Source organism: Tursiops truncatus, chromosome 1, assembly GCF_011762595.2.
Source record: "Tursiops truncatus isolate mTurTru1 chromosome 1, mTurTru1.mat.Y, whole genome shotgun sequence".
Classification (NCBI taxonomy): Eukaryota; Metazoa; Chordata; class Mammalia; order Artiodactyla; family Delphinidae; genus Tursiops; species Tursiops truncatus.
Genome location: NC_047034.1, coordinates 172,211,602 through 172,239,049, shown reverse-complemented (window position 1 = coordinate 172,239,049; position 27,448 = coordinate 172,211,602). Strand labels below are relative to the sequence as shown.

General features: G+C 45.0%; 1 protein-coding gene across 1 annotated transcript in view; it reads left to right on the top strand.

Annotated features, from left to right (window-relative positions):
- The window catches only part of FHAD1 (forkhead associated phosphopeptide binding domain 1), a 139,021-nt gene that overhangs the window by 10,232 nt on the left and 101,341 nt on the right, over positions 1-27,448 (top strand). The window contains exon 3 of the mRNA XM_073804661.1: positions 14,851-15,057. Coding sequence (XP_073660762.1) covers positions 14,851-15,057 — 207 coding nt within the window. The remainder of the gene's footprint in view (positions 1-14,850; positions 15,058-27,448) is intronic.

Here is a 27,448-nt window from a genome sequence, read left to right as displayed (position 1 = left end):
CCCTTCTTGATCAGCAGAGCTCCTGCTTGTGTGTGTGTGTCTGTGTGTGTGTGTGTGTGTGTGTGTGTGTGTGTGTGTATTATTTCAATAAACCTTGTTTTGAGGAAAAGGGAAGCGAAGGTTAAACAATGAAGGGCTGACTGACCCTACCCCCTCCCCAGAGACTCCCCCAGTCCCACCCTGGGGAGGTTCCAGGATCCCTAGAAGACTGAGCTCTAGGACAGCCCAAGTCAGCGCAGGGCTGCAGCTGGGAGGGTGGAGATGGAGGAGAAAAAGAAAGAACAGACATGACAGGGGGATGAAATGCTGGTGTCCGCACCTCCACCCTTGGTGGTCAGTGTCCTGCCAGCCGGCTCCTTTCTCATGGGCGGAGCCACCTCTCCAGCCTGGGTCAGCCCTTCTCGCGTGGGATCGGAGGGTCGTGAAGCCAGACTGAATCTCACACACACACACCAGATCCCATCTAGCCAGATGACTCTCGTCCCTTTTCCTGGCCCCTGCCAGTTCTGGGCTGCCTCTCAGAAAAGAACCAGAGCCTACATCATAATCTTGTTTATTATTATTAAACAAGGCTGCTGGGATTGTCCTATTATTTGCATCATTTCACGGACGTGCAGGTACGTCTGCTCTGTCAAAGGACACATACAGCTGTAACGCTGATGGGCATGGCCACATTGCCCACCAGGGGTTTCCGGATGTGGTGTCCTGCCAGCAGTGGACGCCTGTCTCCCACTCCCTCCCCAGCCTAGGGTGCTGACCACCCATTGGATCTTCACTGATCTACGGGGTGAAGTATGGTACCTGTGTCATTTTAATTCACATTTCTCTTATTCTAAGTGAACACCTACATTGTGAGACATAAGGTGACAGGTGGACTCTCTGTGGGGAAATCCACGGAATGGAACAGGCCTGGGAGGGTGCACTTGCTGGCTCCCCATCTGCATCCCGCTTGTCCTCCCGCCTGGGGCGTGCTCCCGTCCCCCCCCCCCACCCCCACCTCACCCCTGGCTTCTCCCCAAGTGCTCCTCGCTCTGGGGGTTCACCTGTTTGGTCTCGCCAGTCCTCAGGGAATGTTTTGTCCCCTGTTTGGGAACTGGCGGCTGATTTCATTGGTCAGTTCCCACCACAGCAACTGATGGACCTAGTTTCTCACCGGCAGATGGAGGGCTTCCAAAAGGAAAAATTTCAGAGGAAAGGGCTCGATCGTGATCTCATTTTTCTCATTTTTTTATTGTGGTAAGATATGCATAACATAAAATTTACCATCTTAACCACTTTTATTAAGTGTGCAGTTCAGTGGCATTAAATCTATTCACACTGTTGTGCAGCCGTCACCCCCATCCATCTCCAGAACTCTTTGAATCTTGCAGAACTGAAACTGCACCCATGAAACAACAACTCCCCGTGCCCCCCCATCCCAGCCCCCGGCAACCACCATTCTGCTTTCTGTCTCTATGACCTTGACTACTGTGGGTATCTCACAGAAGTAGAATCATAACAGTATTTGTCTTTTCGTGACTGGCTTCTTTCACTGAGTATAATGTCCTTAAGGTTCATCCATGCTGTGGCATATGTCCAAATATCCTTCCTTTTTTAAGGCTGAATAATATTCCATTGTGTGGATTCACCACATTTTGTTTATTCATTCATCTACCGATGGACACTTGGGTTGTTTCCACCTTCTGGCTGTTGCAAACAACGCTATGAACATGGGTGTATAAATATCTCTTCAAGCCCCTGCTTTCAGTTCTTTGGGATATATACCCAAAAGTAGACTTGCTGGATCATATGATAATTTTATTTTTAATTGTTTGAGGAACCGCCATGCTGTTTTCCATAGTGGCTGCACCAATTTACATTCTCACAACAGTGCACAAGGGTTCCACTTTCCCTGCGTCCTCACCAACACTTGTTATTTCCCTTTTTTTTTATAGTAGCCATTCTGATGGATGTGAGATGAAAGAAAGATCATAATCTTTTGAATAGCATACGTAATACAAACAGCTACAGCATACATTTATGGACTACTTACTGTATCTCACATGGCTTTATACATCATCTATGTATGTTCTGTATATATATTTATAGAATTATATCCTCAAAACAAATCCTGTGCAGGTGAGAACTACTATTATCATTATTATCCTCATTTGATGACATGGACATGGAACTCAGAAAGGTTAAGGAACTGGCCCAAATCACACAGCTAGTCGGGGGAGGTGGGGCTGAGTTTCAGACTGAGCTGACTCAAGCTTCTAAAAAAAGAAGCTTCACTTTTTGAGTGTAAATTTAGCTTTGGGAACATCTAATATCTAAATTGGAAATTCTCAGTTAACTGCGATAACAAGATAATTGACTAAGCTAGGGAAATTCCACCCTGTGGAATCCAGAATGGGGGTTGTCAGTGAAATGTGAGATGAATGTTCTCGTGATCCTCATTCATGCAACAGGCTGAGGGGGCGCCATCTAGTGGGGGATTTGGGTAAAGAGGAAACGTTGACCGGGTGCTTTCCCAGGAAGAGGAGCATTGGGGCTGTTAAGTGGAGGCCCAGCAAGAACCACCGCTCATCTCTCCAATCCAGCCAGAGTAAGTTCTCTGCTTATAAGGACTGGTGGGATTAGATTAGTCCCCCCTGGATAACCCAGGATAGTCTCCCTCTTTTTTTTAATTTTTTTTTTTTTTTGGCTGTGTTTGGTCTTCGTTGCTGAGCACAGGCTTTCTCTAGTTGCGGCGAGCGGGGGCTACTCTTTGTTGCGGTGCACGAGCTTCTCATTGCAGTGGCTTCTCTTGTTGCGGAGCACGGGCTCTAGGCGTGCAGACTCAGTAGCTGTGGCACGTGGGCTCAGTAGTTGTGGCTTGTGGGCTCTGGAGCGCAGGCTCGGTAGTTGTGGCACACAGGCTTCGTTGCTCCGCGGCATGTCGGATCTTCCTGGACCAGGGCTCGAACCTGTGTCCTCTGCACTAGCAGGCGGATTCTTAACCACTGCGCCACCAGGGAAGTCCCCAGTGCTCTTTTAAGAGCACTGATTAGTAACCTTGATATCTGCACAGTCCCTTTTGCCACGTAATGGGGCATATTCCCAGGTTCTGGGGATCAGGACATGGGCATCTTTGGGAGACCATTCTGCCCACCACATTAATACTACCACCTGACTGGACCGTTGCTTTGGGACTGGTCTGAGAGCTTTCTGGAGAAATCAGTAGGATCAATGCCACAGGCCATGGAGAAAGATGGCTGGATGAGCTGGAAGGTGATAATACCATTACCAAGAGGGGAAGAAGCAAGATTGGTTGAGTGAGCACCTCAACATCCAGGAAGCAGCCAGGCAGTTTGGGGCCTGGAGATGAACCAGGGGTTGGAAATACACATCTGCGAATCGAGGGGGTGGTACAGTGGCCCCAGCCCATGGACAGAGTGAGGAGGAAATGGACATCTGAGGGGAGAGCAGCCCGGCGTGGAGACCTGGAAGCAGTCAGAGAGGTGAGGGAGCCAGAGAGCTGTTGCCAGGCTGAGGGGATTAATAACAGAGACAGCTTGCTTTGTGCCAGGTACTGTTCTTGGCACTTTCGAGTGTATTAACTCATTTCATCCTTAGGAGGTTAGTGTTGTTTGCCCCACTTTACACATGAGGGCGTTGAGGCACAGATAGGCTGAGTATCCTGCCTGAGGTCACAGAGGGAGGCTGGGGCACTGGGAGCCACGCTCGGGCAGTCTGATTTCAGAACCAGCCTCTCCTGAGGCCTTGCCGGTCCACGGGGCTCTCCCGGGGAGACCGGGGAGGAAGGATCCAGCTGACAGGGAAGCAGAGAAGCTTCTTCTTTCCTTCCACTCCCAGACTCGTCGTCTCACCAGCGCCTGGTCATTTCCTCATTTCTTTATTCTTTTGAAAACCCCAATTTTTTACTATTTCTGCACTACATCCCTTTCCTGAGGCAGTGGGGGGATGGGGCTGGGGGATGGGATAGCCAAGAACCAAAAGGTTAAAAGAAATAGATAAAACACACACACACACACACACACACACACACACACACACACACACACACACGAGTTAATTTCAAAAATGTTATCCCTTGGGCTTCCCTGGTGGCGCAGCGGTTAAGAGTCCGCCTGCCGATGCAGGGGACACGGGTTTGTGCCCCGGGTCCAGGAAGATCCCACATGCCGCGGAGCAGCTGGGCCCGTGAGCCATGGCCACTGAGCCTGCGCGTCCGGAGCCTGTGCTCCACAACGGGAGAGGCCACGACAGTGAGAGGCCCGCGTACCGCAAAAAAAAAAAAAAAAAAAAAAAAAAATGTTATCCCTTGGGCTTCCCTGGTGGCGCAGTGGTTGAGAGTCCGCCTGCCGATGTAGGGGACACGGGTTTGTGCCCCGGGTCAGGGAAGATCCCACATGCCGCGGAGCAGCTGGGCCCGTGAGCCATGGCCGCTGAGCCTGCGTGTCCGGAGCCTGTGCTCCGCAACGGGAGAGGCCACGACAGTGAGAGGCCCACGTACCGCAAAAAAAAAAAAAAAAAAAAAAAATGTTATCCCACTCCTTTGAACATTTCACCAAGCAGTACCTTTTGTCAATCCTACGAAGCCCAGCTTATCAAACTCATTTTTGCTGCTCAGGGAGCAACTGAAGAGAAGCAAAGAACCATGCCCAGGCTGCACAGCTGGAAGGTAGCAGAGGTGGGACTTGAACTCAAGGCTTTCTAACTCCAGAGCCCATCCTCTTGCTCTTAATAGAGAACATTTCACATTTGCCATATGTTCTCTCCTAAGGGCTTTTGTATGTATCATTTATACGTCACCAGTAACTTATAAGACTGTCCTTTTGTTACCTTACAGATGAGGAAACTGAGGTATCACTTGCCTAAGGTCACCCTGCTAGGAAGTAGGAGAGCTGGACTCGAGCCCAGTCTAATAACCACCACATTGTCCTGCTTCCCCAACCCCTGAACCATCAGGCCACGTGCCTCTCTCTGACAACTGTGTCACATGTCACAGGGAGGCCGAGAGCCCGAGGAGGCCCCCGAGGGCAATGGCAGTGGGTTGAGGACCCAGCGGGAAAGGAACGCTCTTGAAGCCATTTGACAATAAAGGACAGGAAGGGGGAAGGGGAGGCGTTTCTAGGCCGAGGGGATGGTAAGCAGGTTCACAGGTTAGACGGAAGTTACACTGTCAAGATGAGCATGCTAAAGCAGAGATGGTTGAGGAGAGGGACCAGACCAGGGTGGGGTGAAGGCAGGACCACCCGGAGGCCCTTGGCAGCTAAGAGAAGCCTTGAAGGTCCCATCTGAGAGCTTCTCCATGCCTGGGAAGTCCAGGTCCTGGCGGGGGGCTGAAGGTACATTCACAGGGGTGTGGAGTGATGGACGGGAGTTTCATGAAGGGACTCCACAGGGAGTGGGCAGGGCTCAGAGAAACCACAAAGGATAGTGCAGGGCCCAGAGCTAGTATGAGTGAGGACTGTTCCCACCCCCAGAGCTGAGGGGTGAGGGGCAGGGGCATTCCTGGGACCCGGAGACCCCGAGGGCTGGGTAGAGTCCTCTGAGAGAAGCTGTGTGGCCTCACAGAAAGGAAGCCAGGGGAGTAAGTACCCCAACCTCTCTCCTCCCTGCTCTGACCTCTAACCCCCCATTGGCCAATCCCAACCAGAAGCCAGAGGCAAGGAGCCCATCAGCCCATGATGTAGCTGAACAGGTGGGCCTGCTGGGCAGAGGGCGCCGTGGAAAGGGATGGAGGAGGGTCGGGAGAAGCAGATGGAGGATGCCGGCAGGTGCGGGAGGTGAAGACCTAGGAGGCTGTTGTCAAAGTAGAATGAAAAGCCTAAGAGCAGGGACTTGCTGGCTGGGGGGCCCAAAGAGCACTGGGCAGCCTCGGGACAGAAGCGTGAGGGTGGCAGGAGGGTTTGGGGGCCAGGATGGACTTGAAGGAGCTGGTGGGCTTGAGCAGGGCCCAGGCTGGGTGAGTGTAGGGCATTACCCACAGGGAGGGGAAGGGGAGCAAAGGCTATGTGACTCAAGGAGAGGACGAGAGAGAGGATAAGGAAGGCCGGGATCGGGAGGTTATGGTCTGAGATGGGGCTTCCCAGTTCCAGGTGATGCAGGGTTGAAACCTAGCTCCAAAGGACGGTTCCAGGTACACGTCGAACCTCAGCGACAACGTCAGCGAACCTCAGGGCAACGTCATAACTAAGTCAGCTTCCCGGGGAGGCTTCCTCAAAGCACAGGAGCCATCAGAGCAGAATGGTCATTGTTGATAGATGTTTAAACGTCTCAATATTTTATGGACTCGCTATATACTTTTTAAAGATATTTAAAATGCAGAAGCCTTTAAAAAATGCACTTGCTTTCTAGATTAGGTCCTGCCTGTCTCCTCTCTCATTATTAAATCACTCTCTACTCTGGAAATCACAGGGTACAAATCAAAGGTGCAGGTTTTGGAATTAGACTTGGGTTCAAACCCTGACATTGCCCTGTGCCAGCATCTTGATGTTGAGTGAGTCACTTCATCTTAGCCACTTTTTAAATCGTGGTAAAATACATATACATGTTACCATCTTAACCACTTTTAAGTGGACAGATCAGTAGTTGTGAGTGATTCACATTGTTGTGCAACCAGTCTCAGAACTTTTCATCTTGCAAAACTGAAACTGTACCCATTAAACAACAACTCCCCGTTTCCCCCTTCCCCAGCCCCTGGCAGCCCCCGTTCTATTTTGTTTCTATGAGCTTGACTACGCTATGTACATCACATAAGTGGAATCATACAAAATTTGCCTTTTTGTGACACTTATTTCACATAATGTCCTCACGGTTCATCCGTGTTGTAGTATGTGTCAGAATTTCCTTCCTCCTACACTGAATAATATTCCACTGTATGGATGGACCACATTTTGCTTATCCAGTCATCAGTCAGTGGGCACTTGGGTGGCTTCCACCTTTTGGCAATTGTGAATAATGCTACTATAAACATGAGTGTACAAATATCTCTTTAAGTTCCTGCTTTCAATTCTTTGGGGTATATACCCGGAAGTGGACTTGCTGGATCATATGATAATTTTATTCTAAATTTTTTGAGAAGCCGCTATGCTGTTTTTCATATCAGCTGCACCATTTTACATTCTCAGCAGTGCGTAAGTGTTCCCCTACTCTACATCCTTGCCAACACTTGTTATTTTCTGTTCCTGTGTGTTTGTTTGTTTTTGTTGTTGTTTTGTGGTACGCGGGCCTCTCACTGTTGCAGCCTCTCCCGTTGCAGAGCACAGGCTCTGGACGCGCAGGCTCAGCGGCCATGGCTCACGGGCCCAGCCGCTCCGCGGCATGTGGGATCTTCCCGGACCGGGGCACGAACCCGTGTCCCCTGCATCGGCAGGCGGACTCTCAACCACTGCGCCACCAAGGAAGCCCTGTTTGTTTGTTTTTGATAGTAGCCGTCCTAATGGGTATGGGGTGGTATCTCACTGTGGATTTGATTTGCATTTCCCTAATGACTAGTAATGTTGAGCATCTTTTTATATGCTTGTTGGACATTTGTATATCTTCTCTGGAGAAATGTCTATTCCAGTTCTTTGCCCATATTTGATCAGGTTATTTGGGGGGTTTTTTGTTGTTGTTGTTGAGTTATAGTTCTCTATATATTCTTCATATTAACCCTTCTTCAGAGTTGTGATTTGCAACTATTTTCTCCCATTCTCTAGATGGCCTTTCACCCTGTTTATTGTGTCCTTTGATTCACAGAAGTTTTAAATTTTGATATAGTTGAATTTATCTATTTTTTACTTTTGCTGCCTATGCTTTTGGTATCATATCCAAAAAAGCATTGCCAAATCCAATGTCATAAAGCTTTCCTCCTGTGTTTTCCTCTAAAAATTTTATAGTTTTAGACTACGTTTAAGTCTTTGATCCACTTTGAGTTAATGTTTGTATGTGGTGTAAGGTAAGAGTTCAACTTAATTCTTTTGCAGTCTTTCCCAGCATCATTTCTTGAAAATACTGTTCTTTCCCCATTGAATAATCTTGGCACCCTTGTCAAAAATCATTTGACCATATATGCAAAGTTTTATTTCTGTGCTCTCTATTCTCTTCTATTGGTCTATGTGCCTGACCTTATGTCAGTGTCACACTGTTTTGATTACTGTAGCTTTGTATGCAGTAAGTTTTGAAATTAGGAAGTGTGAGGCTTCCAGCTTTGCTTTTCTTTTTCAAGATTATTTTGGCTATTTGGGGTCCACTGAGATTCCATATGAATTTTAGGATGGATTTTTCTATTTCTGCAAAAACTGCTATTGGGATTTTGATAGGGATTGCATTAAATCTGTAGATCCTGCTGCGTAGTAATGACATCTTAACAATATTAAGTCTTCCAACCCATGAATACAGGGTGTCTTTCCATTTATTTGTGTCTTTAATTTCTTTCAGCAGCACTTTGTAGTTTTCAGTGTACACATCTTTTACCACCTTGGTTAAATTTATCCCAAAATATGTTGTTCTTTTTGATGCTATCGGAAATGAAATTATTTTCTTAACTTCCTTTTCAGATTGTTCATTGTGAGCATATAGAAACACAACTGATGTTTGTGTGTTGATTTTGTATCCTACGATTTTGCTACTGAATTTTGTTTATTGGTTCTAAGAGGGATGTGCTTTTTCATGGACTCTTTAGGATTTTGTACATGTAAGATCATGTTGTCTGTGAACAGAGATAATTTTACTTCTTCCTTTCCAATTTGGATGCCTTTATTTCTTTTTCTTGCCTAATTGCTCTGGCTAGGACTTCCAATACTTTGTTGAATAGAAGTGGCAAAAGCAGGTATCCTTATCTTATTCTTGATCTTAGAGGAAAAGCTTTCAGTCTTTCACCTTTGAGTATGATGCTACCTGTGGGCTTTTTCATATTTGACCGTTATTATGTTGAGGTAATTTCCTTCTATTCCCTGTTTGTTGAGTGCTTTTATCATGAAAGAGTGTTGCATTTTGTCAAATGCTTTTTGTACATCAATTGAGATGATCATTTTTTTCCTTCTCTCTGTTAATGTGATGTATTATTACATGGATTGATTTTCATATGTTGAAACATCAAGTCTGCATTCCAAGAATAAATCCCACTTGGTCATAGTGTATGATCCTTTTAATGTGCTGTTGAATTCAGTTTCCTCATATTTTGTTGAGGATTGTGGTATCAGTGTTCATAAGAGATATTCGTCTGTAGTTTTCTTGTAGTGTCTTTGTCTGGGTTTGGTATCAAGGTAATGCTGTCCTCTCACTTCACCTTTTGAGTCTCAGCTTCTTCATCTCTAAGATGGAGATAATAATAGAACCCTGTTTAGGGCTGTCATGCAGATTAAATGAAAAAAATGCACACAAAATGCTTCAGCAGGGCCCAGTTCACAGGAAGCCCTCAAAATACGTTAGATGATGATAAGGATAATAATAATAAATAAATAACAGTTCATCTCATAGTTGGACAGCTCAGTAGGATGGAGCTTATACAGTCAGTCTGTATTAGCAGCAGGGCATCTGTCCAGTAGTAGCACTTAGCAATTTTCCAGGTAAAGGGAGCGAGTGATATTATAGGGCAGAACTAGGAAGCTGTCTCCTGGCCTAACACGTGGTAGAGGCTCACCCAATTTTGTGGAGTCATTTAAAACTTCCTGCTTGCTTTGATTTCTTAATAATGGCTTGACAGTTTTTGAGGAACTGAAAGTAGTGAAGCCTGGGAAGAGAAAAACAAAATGTAACACACAGAATTTCTCTCATTCATGGGTTATCAAAGGTTCAAAGGACACAAAGATCAATGGGAATGGTGATGAAGATGATGTGGGTGACATTTTCCAAAGAACTAATGTGTTTTAATTTTTTTTAATACTTTATTTTTTTGAACAGTTTTAGGTTTACAGGAAGTTGAGCAGAGAATACGGAGAGTTCCCATATATCCACCCCTCCAATACACACAGTTTCCCCTATTATTAATGTCATGCATTAGTGCGGTACATTTGTTACAACTGGTGAACCAATATTGATATGCTATTATTAACTAAGTCCATAGTTTACATTAGGGTTCACTCTTTGCGTTGTACGTTCTTTCGTTTTGACAAACGTATAGTGACAAGTATCCACCATTACAGTATCATAAAAAATATTTTCACTGCCCTAAAATCCCCTGAGCCCTAGAGCCCCTGTGCCCCTGGCAAGCACAGATCTTTTACTCTCCTTATAGTTTTACTTTTTCCAGAATTTCGTACAGTTGGAATCATACAGTATGTAACCTTTTCAGACTAGGTTCTTTCACTAAGCAATATGCATTTAAGATTCCTCCATGTCTTTTTGTTATTTGATAACTCATTTATTTTTATCACTAATATTTCATTGTATGGATGTACCACAATTTGTTTATCCATTTACCTTTTAAAGCACATCTTGGTTGCTTCCAGTTTTTGGCAATTATGAATAAAGATGCTGAAGCATGTATCCAAAATAAATGAGTCTTCATGGATATAGAGAACAGACTGTGGTTGCCAAGGGGGAGGGGGTTGGGGGAGAGATGGAGTGGGAGGTTGAGGTTAGCAGATGTAAGCTGTTACATATAGAATGGATAAACAACAAGGTCCTACTGTAGAGCACAGGGAACTATTTTCAATAGCCTATGATAAACCATAATGGAAAAGAATATTTTAAAAAGAATGTATATATATGTATAACTGAATCACTTTGCTGTACAGCAGAAATTAACACAACATTGTAAATCAACTACACTTCAATAAAATAAATAAATAAACAAAAATAAATGAGTCTTAAAAGTCAACAATAAGAAACCAAAAAACCCGACTTAAAAATGGGCAAAAGAGCTGAACAGACACCTCACCAGAGATCTACAGATGTCAAATAAGCATATGAAAAGATGTTAAACATCATATATCACTAAGGAATTTCAAATAAACATGAAATATCTCTTCATTTATTTAGACTACTTTGATTTCTTTCATCAACATTTTGTAGTTTTCTTCATATACCTCTTCATATAGCTAAGTATTTTGTTAGATTTATTCCTAAGTACTTCTTTTTTTTTTTTTTTTTGGTGCTAATGTAAATGGTGTTGTGTTTTTAATTGCAAATTCCACTTGTTCATTGTTGGTATATAGGAAAGCAATTGACTTTTGTATATTAATCATGTATCCTGCAACCTGGCTATAATTGCTCACTAGTTCCAGGAGGGCTTTTTGTCAGTCCTTTGGAATTTTCTGCATAGACAATCATGCCATCTGCAAAATGGGCAAAAGACCTGAACAAACACTTCACCAAAGAAGTTTTTTTTTCCTTCCCAATCTATATATCTTTTATTCTCTTTTCTTGCCTTGTTGCATTAGCTAGGACATACAGTACAATGTTGAAAATGAGTGGTGAAAGGGGACATCTTCACCTTATTCCTGATCTTAATTGGAAAGCTTCTAGTTTCTCACCATTAAATATGATGTTAGCTTTAGGGTTTTTATAGATGTATTTATCAGGTTGAGGAAGTTCCCCTCCATCCCTAATTTGCCAAGAGTTGTTGTGGTGGTTTGTTGGTTTGTTAGTTTATCATGGATGGGTGTTTAATTTTGTCAAATGCTCTTTTTGCATCTACTGATATGATGCGATTTCTCTTCTCTACACTGTTGATGTGATGGATTACATTAATTGATTTCTAAATGTTGAACCAGCCTTGCATACCTAGAATAAATCCCACTTGACTGTGGTGTATACCTCTTTTTATACATTACTGGATTCAATTTGCTAATATTTTGTTGAGGATTTTGCATCTATGTTCATGAGAGGTATTGGCCTGCAATTTTCCTGTTTTGTAATATCTTTATCTGGTTTTGCTATTAGAATAAGTTTGGCCTCACAGAATGAGCTGGGAAGTGTTCTCTCTTCTTCTATTTTCTGGAAGAGATTATAGAGAACTGGTATCATTCTTTCCTTAATGTTTGATAGAATTTACCAGTGAACCCATCCAGGCCTGGTGCTTTCCACTTTGGAAGGTTATTCATTATTGATTCAAATTCTTTACCAGATATGAGTCTATTCAGAGTATTTATTTCTCCTTGCGTGAGTTTCAGTAGATTGTGTCTTTCAAGGAAATAGTCCACTTCATTAAGTTATAAAATCTGTGGGCATAGAATTATTCATAATATTCCTTTATTATCCCTTCAGTGTCCATGAGATCAGTAGTGATGCCATCGCTTTCATTACTGATTTTAGTAATTTGTATCTTCTCTCTTTTTTTCTTGGTTATCCTGCTAGAGGTTTGTCAATTTTATTGATCTTTACAAAAAAAAAAAATGCTCTTTATTTTGCTGATTTTCTCTGTTGTTTTCCTGCTTCTTATCTCATTCATTGCTTCTTTTCTTCTGCTGTGGTAGGCTTATATTGCTCCTCTTTCTCTAGTTTCATAAGGCGGAAGCTTAGATCTTCTTTTCAAATGTATGCCTTCAATGCCATAAATTTCCCTCCAAGCACTGCTTTCACTGCATCTTGCAAATTTTCACAGGTTGTATTTTCATTTTCATTTAGCTCAAGATAAATTTTTATTTCCCATGAGACTTCCTCCTTGGCCCATCTGTTATTTAGAAGTGTGTTGTTTAATCTCCAAATATCTGGGGATTTTCCAGCTGTCTTTCTGGTATTGGTTTCTAGCCTAATTCCGTTGTGGTCTGAAAACGTACTTTACATCATTTCTACTCTTTTAAATTTGTTGAGGTATATTTCGTGGCCTGGAACGTGGTCTGCTTGGTGAACGTTCCATGTGAGCTTGAGAATGATGTGTGTTGTTGTGGGATGAAGTTGCGTGGTTGCCAGTTAGATCCAGATGACGATAGTGCTATTCAGTTCAACTTCATTCTTACTAATTTTCTGCTTGGTGGATCTGCCCATTACTGACAGAGGGCTGTTGAGGTCTCCAGCTACCATGATGGATTCATCTGCTTCTCCTTGCAGTTCTATCGGTTTTTGCCTCCCATACTTTGATGCTCTATTGTTGGGCACATACAATGAAGGATTGTTATGTCTGCTTGGAGAATCAACCCCTTTATCACTACGTATCGCCTCTCTTTATCCCTGATAACTTTCCTTCCTCTGAAGTTGGCTCTGCCTGAAATTAATATAGATACTCCCACTTTCTTCTTGTGTTTCAGTATTTTAAGTGCCAGAGTGTTTGGTAGGAATTTGAAAGGCACAGTCATTTGAATCAGGCAAACCTGGGAACAAACCAAGCGAGTCAAACTGGCTGACTGTGGGCACACTTAATCATTCTATGCCTCAGTTTCCTCATCTAAAAAAATGAGTAACTATCGGACCTACTGTACAGCACAGGGAACTATATTCAATATCTTGTAGTAACCTGTAATGGAAAAGAATCTGAAAAAGAATAGATATTATATATACGTATAACTGGATCACTTTGCTGTACACCTGAAACTAACACAACATTGTAAATCAACTATACTTCAATAAAAAATTAAATTTTTTTAAATGAGGAAGTCTCCCTTTGAATTATTGTGAAGATGAAATGGGATAATGCAGTAAAGCACTTAGCAAATTTCCTGGCATTTGTGTAATTGCACATAATGTGTAATTAATATATTCTACTAATATATGCAGTTATATTATTATCTATTCATATAATATAAGCTATTATATTATTAATATAAGCTATTGGTTATAATTATATTGTGGGACGTTAGTATAGATTTCTAAGTCCAAGTGCACTCTATGAAAGTTGGATGAGGCACTCTGAGAAGAGTAACTTAGAAAATAATTGCAAAGTCTCAGGCTGGGGTGGATGGCTCATAGGCAGTGTCCTGAGAAGACAGAAGACTTCACACGTGCCCTGCAGCCCATAGTACAGGGCACCGGGGCCAGGGGGAATGTGATATTTCCTCCCTGGTGCCGAGTTTTGCTCATTCTTCTTACTAAAGTGGTTACACAAGAGGTTTCTGACTCCACTGACAATTCACTGTCTGGGGTCTCCCTCTTTTGGGGGAAATGTGGTCACACTAGGGCCCCTATTGAAAAATAGATCATCTTTGGTTAGATAAATTCTGATAAGCTTTTAAGAAGCAACAGTAATAATTAATCACATGGGAAAAACCTTCATTGTACACCAAGGCTTTTAAATGTAGTTATAAAACTATGTTTTGTGGTGTGAGCTCAATTGTGTTTAAACTTTTTAAAAAGATTGTAAGCATAGAAAAAAGACTGGAAGGATGTGAACCATCGTGTTCACAGTGCCTGCCTCTGGGGGACGGGAGTCTAAGTGATTTTAATGTCTTTGTGTTTTTCTCTAGTTCTCATTTTCTGCATTATTACAAAAAAAATGTTATTTTAAAAATGAATAGAACAAACAAAAGAAAACAACAGTTATTACAAAACCTCCCCTTAACTTTAACACTTGCAGTAAATGGACAGTTGTCACTTGCCAACTGACCCTTCTGGTTTGTGTTGGGCCATTTCTGCTGTCTTGCCATTCAGGACAACCAAAAGGATACTTGCATGGGATCAGAGAACTACAAAGTGGCCAATTCCCCCCGAGTTCCCTCTTACCTCTGTGTTGCCTGACGCCCTACCCAAAAACTGGGCATCTATCCTGGGTCTGCTGTCAGGGTCTGGTGACCCTCCACTCACTAGCTGTGTGGCCTTAGGCAAGTCACTTCACCTCTCGGACCCTCAGCATCCTCCTCTTAAAATGAGGATTGCAGTGACCATCCAGCCAGATGAAGTGGTTAGCACATTGGGGCACCCAGTGTCAGTGGCACTAGTAAACATTAGGGCCCCCCTTGTTATTCCTGTTTTCCTGGCTCTGACTGTCCCCCTTCTCCATTTCAGTCTGCAGACATCGACAACCATCACGCGCTCATTGAATATAATGAGGCCGAGAGCAGCTTTGTTCTCCAGGACTTCAATTCCCGCAACGGCACATTCGTCAACGGGTGCCACATTCAGAACGTGGCTGTGAAGCTCTTACCCGGAGACATCCTGAGGTTTGGGTCCGGAGGGCTGACCTATGAACTGGTCATCGAAAACCCAGCCTCGGTGAGTCCGGGCCCCTGCGGGGTGGGGGTGGGGTGCAGAGGCGCCGTGTTGTATCACCTTCCGTGCAGCCTAGGGCTCAGATACGGCCACAGGTGGAGTTCGTCTGGAGCGCGTCACTCTGCTTTCGCGATTCCGCGAAGTTCAGACCCATCTCGTGGGTGCCGGGGGAGAGCGAGTCCTCGCGCCCTCTTCTGGGCATTTCGTGGAATTACATGCAAGAGTTGCCTAGCGACCAGCCCGGAGCGAGAGCATTTTCCTGAAAAGTGAAGCTTGGCGAGGGGAGGTGGAAAGCAGATGTGTGCTTTTGAAGATGCAGAGATGGATGCTTCCCTTTTAGGCAGATCAGTGCTCTACAACTTCCTAGCTTTGCGACCTCGGCCAGGGTACTCTGCATGCCTGGGTCTGGGTCTTCTCAGCGGTGCAGGGCGTTGAGAGAGTATCTATGTGTAAAAAGTCAAAGTCTCTGGCGGGAGTAGACGCTCAAGGCCTGATAGCTGTTATCACACCGGATCAGAAAGGTTCCCGGGATCAGGACCTAAAGTATGGCCCCAGGTTAAGCGGAACGTAACCCAAAACTCGCCCAGCAAAGCTCAGTCACAAGAAGTGTCTGGTTCAGTAGGGAGGAAGGATGGGGGCTGGTTAGCGACACAGTCCTGGGTCAGAACCCCAGCTCTGCTACTGGCCTACTCGGTGTGCTCTTGCACAAACCATCGGACCCCTCGGAACCTCGGTTTCCTCATCTACAAAATGGGGCCAACGACAGCAATGACCTTGCAGGCTTATCTCGAGGGCTAAATGAGATGGTTATAATTGTAAAACTCCCAGAATAATGCCCATTCGTGGTGAGCACGCAATTAATACCTGTCATGTGTGTCCCAGAGAGACGGTGTGTTAACCTCACTCGCCAGCACCGAGAACGCTGCATGGACTGAGACCTCCGAGGCTTCAAATCCTTTCTGGGACGAGGCTGGGTATAAATGAACAAAGTTTAGAGAATCTAGACAGAATCCTGGGTTGTGGGTCCCCTAGGCAGCCCTAAATACTCACTCAGAGAAGACCGGCAGCATCCCTCAGGCTGCAGGGCCCGTGACGCCGCATCCACCATGTTTGGCTTTGAAAATCTGGGGCAGTTTTCTCCTGCGGCTGCTCAGACCCCTTTTCCTCCTTGGACCAACATTAAAGTGTGCTCACTCGTGGGATGCACTGGGGTCCACTGGCCGCCCTGAGGAGGGGCTCCTGACCCAGCAGGTGTTGACCTGATCAGGGACTCTCAACCTGGGTTCTAAGGATCCCCCTCGTCAGAACCACGTGGGGAGCAAACCAACAGTGCAGGTCTGGGCTTCACCCCAGGCCTGAGGACTCATAGTTAGGACTCCCAGATGAAATACAGGACACCCAGTTAAATCTGAATTTCAGATAAGCAACAAATAATTTTTAGGTACTGGTGTGGCCCAAATATTGCAAGGAACCACTTATGCTAAAAAAATTATTTGGTGTTTATCTGAAATTCAGATTTAACTGACACCCTATAGTTTATTATGTATTTATTTATTCATTTATTTATTTATGCGAAATCTGGCAACCATACACATCCTCCCTGGGAGAGGGGCCTGGGAATATGCATTCTCACAAGCTCCCTGATGATTCTGATTCCCAATAGTAGGGAAACCCAAATTTAGAATCGTTTGTATGGAACACTTACAGAATTTTTTAGGGATCAAAGAAAAGGGGATTTCAAACTCCCAAGCCTGAAAATCCAAGTTCGCAAAGTTTGATTCAATGTGCCCCAACATGTCTGATTACAAGAATTTTTCAGGAGTGTTCAGTAAAATTACAGGTTCCCAGGCCCCCTCCCTGGGAAGTTCTGACTTTGTGGCTTTGCCCGTGGGGGGAAGAAGAGGGGGAGCAGCAAACAATATCTGCATTTTTTTCTTTTTTTTTTTCCTACAAAGATATTTATTGAAATATTATTTATAGGGGCATAACATTTGAAACCTAAATTTTCATCAAAAGGGGGCATTGTTAATAAATTATAAGGAGTTCGTTTATATATGGAATACTGTTCTGCCTTTTGAAAACACAGCTTTATTGAGATATAGTTGACATGCAATAAACGGCACAGGTTTAAAGTCTGTAAGTGGATGGGCTTTGACATATGTGTACACCTGGGAAGCCATAGCCACAATCAAGACAGTGAACAGCTCCTTCATCCTCCAAAGTCTCCGATCACAGCATGTGTTGTTTGCTTGCTTGCTCTTAACAGCTTCACTGAAGCACAATTTACATAACAGAAACTTCACCCATTTTAAGTGTCAATTCAGTCAATCTTAATACATTTATGGAGCTGTGCGGCCATCACCACAACCTGCTTTCAGAACATTTTCATCCATTTCTATCACCCCAGACCTCGGAGAAACCTTGGAGGTACTTCACTTGGGGGTTTGTTTTTAACTTTTCATTTTCAAAATTGTGGTAAAATACACATAAAATGTACCATCTTAACCACGTTCAAGTGTACAGTTCACAGTGGCATTAAATCTATTCACGCTGTCGTGCAGCCGTCACCCCCATCCATCTCCAGAACTTTGTTCATCTTCCCAAACTGAAACTCTGTGCCCATCAGATAAAACCCCCTGCTTCCTTCCTCCCCTCCCACCGTGCGTTCTGTGTCTGTGAATTTGACTATTCTAGGTGCCTCATATAAATGAAATCTTACATTGTTTGTCCTTTTGTGACCATCTTGTGTCACTTAGTATGATGTCCTCATGGTTCATTCCAGCTGAATAATATTTCATTGTATGGATTTTGTTTATCTGTTCATCCATCCGTGGCCACTTGGGTTGCTTCCACCTTTTGGCCATTTTGAGTAAGTTTGTCATGAACATGGGTGTACAGATATGGAATGGGGACTTTATTTGACAAGGTGCTTCTTATATAATTGTGGGAAACAGTGCTGACGACCTCTAACCTTGAGTAGATAAGACGGAAGAAGATGCTTTGTAAGAGCAGCAGGAGGAATCACTGACGTGAACAGCTAAGCGATTCACCTGCTTTCCCTTATCTCACGCTCACAGCAACCTATGAGATGGGCTCTCCCGTGATCCCCATTTTACAGACAAGGAATCCGAAACTCAGAGAGGTTAAGTAATTTCCCCAGGGCCACACAGCTAGTCAGTGCAAATTAAACACGATCCCCACTTGCGGAAAAAGGAGGGGAGAAAACCATTTAGCCTGATGCTAGCTGGAGCAGTGGCCTTGACTGGTTTTCACACAGAGGAAAGCATACTCTCACGGTCACTCGAATATACACGGATTTTTTCAATTCTTATTCAGTACACGCACTTGCACGTTGCTTCATCCCTCGGGTGACTGCAGGCAGCTGCACAAGTGTTGCCCTGGCCTGGGCCCAGGGCACTTTGCAGGACTCTCCCCAACCCCATCTTCTCAAAAGTGCTCTCTGCCGGGGCGTCCCCAGCTTGAGAAGCTTCCATCCGTGATGCTCTTATTCATGGAGGGGCCCTTTGCAGGGCCCGCGTGAGGGCGGCCTGTGGACTGACTGACACGTTCCTACAAATTCCACTTCCTGATGACCCCAACCTGCTGGCTGTTTAAAAGAAGAGAAAGAGGGCTTCCCTGGTGGCTCAGTGGTTGAGAGTCCGCCTGCCAATGCAGGGGACACGGATTCGTGCCGCGGTCCGGGAAGATCCCACATGCCGCGGAGCGGCTGGGCCCGTGAGCCATGGCCGCTGAGCCTGCGCGTCCGGAGCCTGTGCTCCGCAACGGGAGATGCCGCAACAGTGAGAGGCCCGCGTACGGCACAAAAAAAAAAAAGAAGAAGAGAAAGAAAGAGGGGAAAAAGGGAGAGGTATTGAAGAGCATCTCTCATCAAATATTTTGAAGCCCAGTTTTTCTAAGAAATTCGTGGCTGTCTTGCTTCCGGCATGTTCTTGTTTCCAATTGATTTTGGGGTCCCTGGTGAGGGCACTGTGTTTCCTCCTTGGGTGGAGTTTCCACGGGGGACTGCCCTGCTCTCATACAGGTTAAGTATGATGAGAACTTAACCGACAAAGAGTTCCCAAATGAAAGCACTTATTTCAGGTTTTGTGGTGACCATAACCAATAGAGGAGGGTGTGACAGCATTTTATTGGGGGAGGGGGGTGAGGTGCGGGGCGGTTAGGAATCCAGATGTGTTCGCAGGTGTCACAGTGGTTAGAGCACGTGCCCTGAGGTCAGGCTGACTCCAGCGCCGTCCCAGCCCTGCTCTTGTACTGGCTTTTATACTGGACGTGCACAAATCATCTGCCTCTCAGAGCCTCGGTCCCCACTCCTGTAACGATAGTTCCTACCACCTTGAGTGACCGTGGTATTCAGTGGGCAAAGTACGTAAATTGCTTAGTCCAGCGTCTGGCACCTAATAAGCACATGATAACCCTCAGCTCTAGAGTCAAGCAGACCAGCATGGAGCAGCCAGGATGCCTCCTTTGTACGTGTCCTTCTGGACAGGGGAACCTCCCCAGACCTGCCCCCACTAGCACATAAATACATTTGCAGATAAATTACCCATAGAACAACATACAAGATGGAAAAATATAAAGAAAAACTCTTGTTTGACAAAGTACACTGGCAGCCAGGATGTGCCCAGGACCATACTTTGTAAATAGCTCTCTCATCAAAGTATTAGCTAGGGCTGCCATATTGCACAACTCCAGGGTCACCATTCACAACGTGGTCCATGTGGATGGTGCCCACTGAAGCTATGCAGGACATAACCCGCAGGGCCGTTTGCAATGCCCTGAAGCAGCCGTTGATTAATACCATAGAGTCTTGGCACCAGGCGTGGGAAATTGAAGTCATAAGGTCAGGTGTGCCTGCCGTATCGTGGGTTTTGTTTGTTGTTGCCTTTATTCGTGCTTTCTGAGCTCTGGGAAAGGAGGTGTAGAAACAAGCTGTGCTAGTCACAGAGGCGCCATTCTTACAAGGCAGCTGAGTGAGGAAACCCACGTCACCCATATGTATAAATCATGTCTTTCTCTGTCCTGAAATACGGCAAAACTGAGGGAAATGGCCAGAATGAAAAAGGAAGCCAGGCGCCACAAATGACGTGCCGAGTTGCTCCATGAGGGGGTTGACAGCTCCTTGGCAGCAGCCCCCATCCCCATGATAGCCTGTGTCTGGCCTTCCCTGTAGCCTGCTCTGCCCTGTTCCCAGTCCAGCCAGACTCTCCCATGTGTCTCCTGGATACTGTCTTCTGTCCCTGCAATGTCATGACGTCCTGTCTTGCGAGAAGAGCGCCCTCTGTCGGCCAATATTCCTTGCTGCTTTAATGGGGAAGCTCTGCAGAACACCATCGAGAAAGCAAGGGCTTTGGAGTTTGATGGGCCCAAGTTGAAATGCCAGCTGCAACTGACTTTACCTTTCTGAGCTTCAATTTCCAATTTCTTCCAAGGAGCTACTCATTAATCCCAGGTCCCCTTTCCCCCTTCAGTTTTTTTTATAGAGGTCCCTGGGACCACCCCTATCATGGCATAAACTGAGGCTCAGAGAGTTTCAGCGACTTCCCCAAGGTTAGGCATCAGTCATATAGATCCAGAGCCAGGATTAAAAGCCAGCTCTCCTGAGTCCCTTGGAGGCTTTTCCTAATAGCACGAAGCATCGTGGGGCCGTGAGAGCCCAGGCAGGTCCTTCACTGCCCAGCGGTTAAGGAAGGTCTTGCAATTCCCAGTCCAACCTGCAATTTCACACACTGACAGGGGATGATTCATTATGTGGGTAAAAATGAAAGCCACTGATAATAGAAGAAAATGCATTTTCAGTTATCTGGCTTCCTTGTTTGATTGGCTCCACTAACTTTTTTTTCAGCTGCACCAACGCAGGATCTTAGTTCCTCAACCGGGGATCAAACCTGCACCCCCTGCATTGGAAGCGTGGAGTCTTAACCACTGGACGGCCAGGGAAGTCCCTGACTCCACTAACTTTTTTTTCTTTAATTATTTTATTTATTTTATTTATTCATTTTTGGCTGCGTTGGGTCTTCGTCGATGCACGCGGGCTTTCTCTAGTTGCGGCGAGCGGGGGCTACTCTTCGTTGCAGTGCGCGGGGTTCTCATTGAGGTGGCTTCTCTTGTTGCGGAGCACGGGCTCTAGGCGCGTGGGCTTCAGTAGTTGTGGCACACGGGCTCAGTAGTTGTGGCTCGCGGGCTCTAGAGCACAGGCTCAGTAGTTGTGGCCCATGGGCTTAGTTGCTCTGCGGCGTGTGGGATCTTCCTGGACCAGGGCTCGAATCTCTGTCCCCTGCATTGGCAGGCGGATTCTTAACCACTACGTCACCAGGGAAGTCCATCCACTAACTTTTTACCAGGGGTATTGCTGCCGTTCCTGGACAAATTCTGTTGCCCCCTTTCTTCTTCTTTTTTGATGATGATGATAATACCTGATGGCTAATGTTTTATGCTCATTTATTATGGACCAGGAAGTGTTCCAAGCATTTCATGTACACTATCTCACCCACTTCTCACAGACTAAGAAGTGGCTGTTATTATCCCTATTTTTTACAGACAAGGCACAAAAATAACACACTCATCAGGGTCACAGAGGAGGAGCAGAACAGGGAGCTGGACCAGATTCTGTGTAATGCCAAATCCCAAGTTCTTAACCAGAGGTTGGCAAACTATGGCCCAGGGCCAAATGCAGGCCATCTCCTGTTTTTGTAAAGTTTCATGGGAACACAGCCATCCCATTCATTTCAGTATTGCCTATGTTGTCTGCTCCAACGGCAGAGTTAGCTGGGCAGATCATATGGCACTCAGGGCTGGAAATATTTACTGTCTGGCTCTACAGAAAACGTTTACCAGCCTCTGCTTGTAACACTATGCTGTACTGCCTCTTTCATTTTACTTGGTTTCTGAAAGAAGAACTTAAAATAGAGGGGGGAGCTGGGGAGAAAGAACTCACTCAGATTGAGCCTTACTGTGTGCCGGGAAATGTGCTGGTTAATAGCTTAAGTTTACTGAGGAATAAGAAAAAACAGACAAGCTGGAAAAATAAATTTTGAACAGTCTTTTCAACACCTCTTTAAAAAAGAGCTGCAAATATGTGGTTCTAAACATACATACACATATATATGCATTTGCATATATAGTAATAATACAATTACATTGACATGTATCTGATAAATATACTAGACATGAACATATTATATATACAACAGGTGCATATTATAAATGTTACCTGTTTCTTCAACTGGAAAGTTTTCTTTTAAAACTGTGAAATGTCGGGAATTCCCTGGTGGTCCAGTGGTTAGGACTCAGTGCTCTCACTGCTGGGGGCCTGGGTTCAATTCCTGGTCAGGTAACTAAGATCCCACAAGTGCACGGCGAGGCCAAAAAACTAAATAAATAAAACTATGGAATGTCTTCCCTGGGTCACTTTTGAAGCAGAAATTTGGGGTTTGTAGCCTGAAGCCTGCTGTAGCTAGAGAACTATTTGTCTGTCAGAGTCTCTCTAAGCAGCGCTTTACTACTTGTCTTATGAGCGGTTCCTTGGTCTGAAATCATTCTTCTCTGGAGACGCTGCTTTACTTTTATACGTTTAAAGGTACATTTGGTGCGCGGTTACAGTCTGGTGGGTTTTATCTGCGCGTGTCATTACCTTTAAAACAACTTTCATTCCGAGTACATAGTGAGGCTTACGCTGAAGTCTCCATAAGCATGCTGTCCAGGAAATCTGATTGTTTGCAAGTGTCAGAAAACCAACTAAAACTAGCCTAGGCAAAAAAAAAAAAAAAAGCTCATGTAACTGAAAAGGCCAAACGCTGCAGCGTAGGCCCAGATGGATCCAGGCGCCCAAATCATGGTCAGGAATCTGACTCTTTCTTCCCTGTTAGCCTCACAATCTCAGACAGACTCTTGCCTCCCCTGTAGGAAAGTGGCCCCCAGCAGCCCCGGCACCCTACAAAGTAGCAGTTCCAGGGAGAGAGCCAGCATCTTCATTGGCAGTGGCTTGGATCATGGGGCTTCCCCTGAACCAATCACTGAGGCCAGGGGCAAGGAGTATGCTCTGATTGGCCAGGCCTGGGTTATGGGCTCACCCCTGGAGTGGGAGGGTCAGAGTTATATGGACTCGGGATTGTCAGCGAAAGGGTGTCTTCCCCGCAAAAAATTAGGGTGCCCGTCCAGAAGATGGAAAAAAGTGGATGCGGGGTAGGCAAAAACAAAGAAGATGTCCATGACATTAGGAAGCATTCCTATTGCCTAAGTGGAACCTTCCTAACGGGATTTGCCACTAGGGATCTGGGGGGAGGAAAATGACGAATAATCCACTTTTCCATTAGAAAAGTCCCAGGCCAGTCTCCAAGGAAGCAGAGTTGCTCATTTCTCTCCTCTGGTGAACAGGTGTGATGAGAAGCTCAGAGTCGGGGCCTTAGTTGTCCATGCCCAAGAAGGGTGGCGTTTCCACGTTCCTGGGACCTCTGAATAGGGCCCGTTCTTGAGGAAGATGTGGCTTTACTGTACCCGGGGTTGAGAAGCCGGCAACTGAGTGAATGACCAGAGACCATGGTGCCCTTCACAACAAAGCCTCTTTCTGGTCAAGCTCTGTCATCTCCTACCTGACCTTGTAGGATTTCCTCTACCCTGTGCTCTTACAGGTCCCGTGGGGACCTACTGATGTGATGAGAAATCCTGAGGCTGGGCGTTTTATATCAAAGGCGATTTCCCGAGACCAGTGAAGTGGAGGGCATGGGGCAGCAGACAGCCTCAGGCTCGGCATCTGCAGCAAAAACTCACACGAAAGGACCCCTGAGGCTGTGTTGTCACCAGATGTCTACAGATGATGCAGATGACATCAGGGGAGGTGGAGATGGGAGCACGCACTGAACACTTAGCATCCTGCTGAGACAGAACCCAGACCCGGCCAGGAACCGGGCCACTTCCTGCTTCCTCTGGCAGACCACACCCTTTGTTACCAAACCAGAACCACATTGCTCCTTCTCTTAACTTAGTTGATGATCATTCATTCATTCATTCATTCCATCTCTCAATCTGGCAAGACCGAATTGTAGTAGGCCAAGTCTAGGAGTAGCAAAAGCTATTTGCAAAAATCCGGCTGTTTTCTCATTAGATTCTATTTCCCATTTTATGGACTGACCAGGAAGCTGATTAGAACTTGAAAGGAAAGGAAAAACCGTAAGATTGAAGATTTACAAGAAAATGGGGGCTGGGAAAAACCCAAACAAATGACTTTTCTGAACAGCTCAAAGGGACTTAATTCTTTTAAGTTCCAAAACCTAAAAATAATGTATAACTTGGCGGTTCTGTGTTCTAAATGTATAATCCTGATTTCTCACACTGAAACCCCATGCATAATTTACCCTTTTCTCTGAGTTACGGTGACACCCCGGGAGCCGTTGAGATAAAGGCCATTTGTCCTGGCACCAAGTAGCCTCCTCTCCTGGCTTCTGAGATCTACTGGCCATGTTTTATAGTGTCCATTCTGTCTTTCCAGGTCCATGGCTCCTCCATGCTGCGGTCAGTGTGCCTGTTTGGCACCATCACCCCTACCCCCCAGGCCCTTCCAGACCTCCACATCTATGTATGGTAAATTCTTCCGTAAAGAAGACGGTCTCTTCTCCCTCCTTTATGTATTTACTCCCTAATGTATCTATGTCAGTATGGACTCATGTATACTAATTTTACACTTTGAGTTATAATCCAACACTCATTAACTATTTCATCGCTCAAATTCTTCCAGCCTTGGCCGCTGGGAGCTCTTTCAGGTTGGTTGCTGTGTCCTTGAGCATCTCCCCACCTTTTCGTTTGGGGCACTTCCTTACTCTCCGCTGTTACAAGAGGCGCCAGGCTTAGCATGTATTTTCCCCATCCCAGCCCCAGAATCAAAGTCCTTTTTATTTACACTCCGTTTGCCAATTCAGCTCAGTCAGCGAACACCTACCATGAGTAGCAGGCACTCTGCTGGGCGCCAGTACAGCCAGTGATTGGCTGGTAAGTATTTAACGACCAGCTCTCTGGAAAACGTAAAGTACATGATGCATAGCATAAGGTTTACTGATATAAAGAATGTGTAGCGGGCTTCCCCGGTGGCACAGTGGTTAAGAATCCGCCTGCCAATGCAGGGGTCACAGGTTCAAACCCTGGTCTGGGAAGATCCCACATGCCGAAGAACAACTAAGCCTGAGCGCCACAACTACTGAGCCTGCGCTCTAGAGCCCGTGCCACAACTACTGAGCCCGCGTGCCTAGAGCCGATGCTCCCCAACAAGAGAAGCCACCGCGATAAGACTGCGCGCCGCAATGAAGAGTAGCCCCCCGCTCACTGCAACTAGAGGAAAGCCCGTACGCAGCAACGAAGACCCAACGTGGCCAAAAATAAATAAATAAATTAAAAAAAAAAAAAAAGAATGTGTAGCACAGTCTTTCCACATAACAAGAAATACAGTACTCTTTCTTGCAAATTCTGTATAGCCAGCTGAGTCTCACAGAATGCTTTCATTGACTTTAGCTGAACTCTTGTATCCACAGCCAATTTCTCATCGCAGTTGACGAATGAGAGAGTTGCCGACCTGAGCGCTGGTGGATATTTGGGGATATTTTGTATTTATGAATAATACAAGTGAAAAAAGAAAGATGTTAGAAGAACATCACACAGTCATCAGTGACATGAGTGACTTTTTTGCTGCATCAGATAATAATGTTCAAATACTGGAAGAACGTTTCCCCAATTTTTTGTTCTATTCATAACATAATGGCTAAGACACAACATGCTTTTGTATAATCTGCATTGTTAACATTTTCTCCATTACCGTCTTAAGTCTAGGCAATCAACAAAACAAACAAACAAACAAAAATCAAGCTCTACCTGAACCACCATTATTAAACCTATTTGTAAAAGTTTCTAAAAATCAAGCCCTGATTTATAACATTTCCTGATTTCTATGGTGTAATACGCCCTCCACGGTCAATTTCAAGCTCCCTATGACACATCCCTGAATACAGAGATGGAAAGAGAGGTGTGGTAACACATCACTATGTAGCATTTCCAACAGACACATATAGTAGAGCGAAATAACCTCAAGAGCATAGGTAATAATAAAATAGAGTAAAATAATTAGGAAGGGGTGAGTTAAGTTTGTATCGCCTTTGTTTCTGATATAATTTAATTGTAAATTTATGTAAGTTAATTGTTATTAATGGCTGTGTTTATCAACCAGTTGGCAAAATTTCTGGTCATTTAACAATCGGTTCTCTGGGCGGGTACCAGCTGGCCCCAGCACTCCTCTGGTACAGCAGTGAACATACCACAGGTCTTCCCGGATGGAGGCTGGGGTCCTCTGAGCTGCTTCCAGGGCATGGCATGTACCAGATGAATAACACATCCATAAGACAGTTGTCAGTGTTCCTAGAAAATCCCATTTCTAAGTAGCCCATGCGATGTCTTGTGGTTTTTCACACCATCTAATGCTCATTTCCTTTTTTTTAACTTGGAAAATATCCTATCATTCACTAACCAACCATCTAAGATCTGTTTGTGAGTATGGAAAGCAGGTAATAAATCATGACTTCGAGTAACCTAGAAGTCCTAAGAGCACAGGTATTGGAGTCAAATAATGTCACCGCTTCCTGGCTGTGAGACCTTGGGCAAGTCATTTAACCTCTCTGAGCTTCAGTTTCTTAATCCACATGATGAGGGGTAAAATGCCTCCTCCAAGATTATTCTGGAGATCAGATGAGACCACATGCGTTAAGTGCCCAGCAGAGTCTGTGGCACATCTGTGGCTTCTCTACACAGTGGCTCATAGCCGTTGTATTGTCCACAATTACTTACAAATGGCAGAGCACATAACAAGCTCTCCAAGGGCAAGGTCTAAGTTCCCACCTTCTCTGCAGGCTCCAGGGCTTCCTGGCAGAATTCATGTGTACTGTAGGCACTCAATGTGCAAACTACCTTGAATTTTTTTTAGGGTCTCCCATTCAACCTACACTCTTTACAGGGTTAGAAGCAGATATTGGAGAAATAACACAAAGAACAAGTAGATAATATGAAAAAAAATGGATAGTGATTTCTTGAGTAAATCATTGACCCGTGTTTATTAAAGCTAATATAAATTCAGCCGTGGATGTGGTCATGGTTAATCCAGGTGGTTGACAACCTGCTATTTTAAAGGTAGTATGGAAAGGAAATCAGGAGTATAACATATGCTACCTCAAAAACAAAACAAAAAACCCAACCATGGCAACATACCATATAGTCAGAGAACAGACACAAAGAAAGAGAAAAGGCATTAGCATGTATTTTTAAACTAAAGTTTCTAAAATCAGACTTGGGGACTTCCCTGGTGACACAGTGGATAAGAATCCACTTGCCAATGCAGGGGACA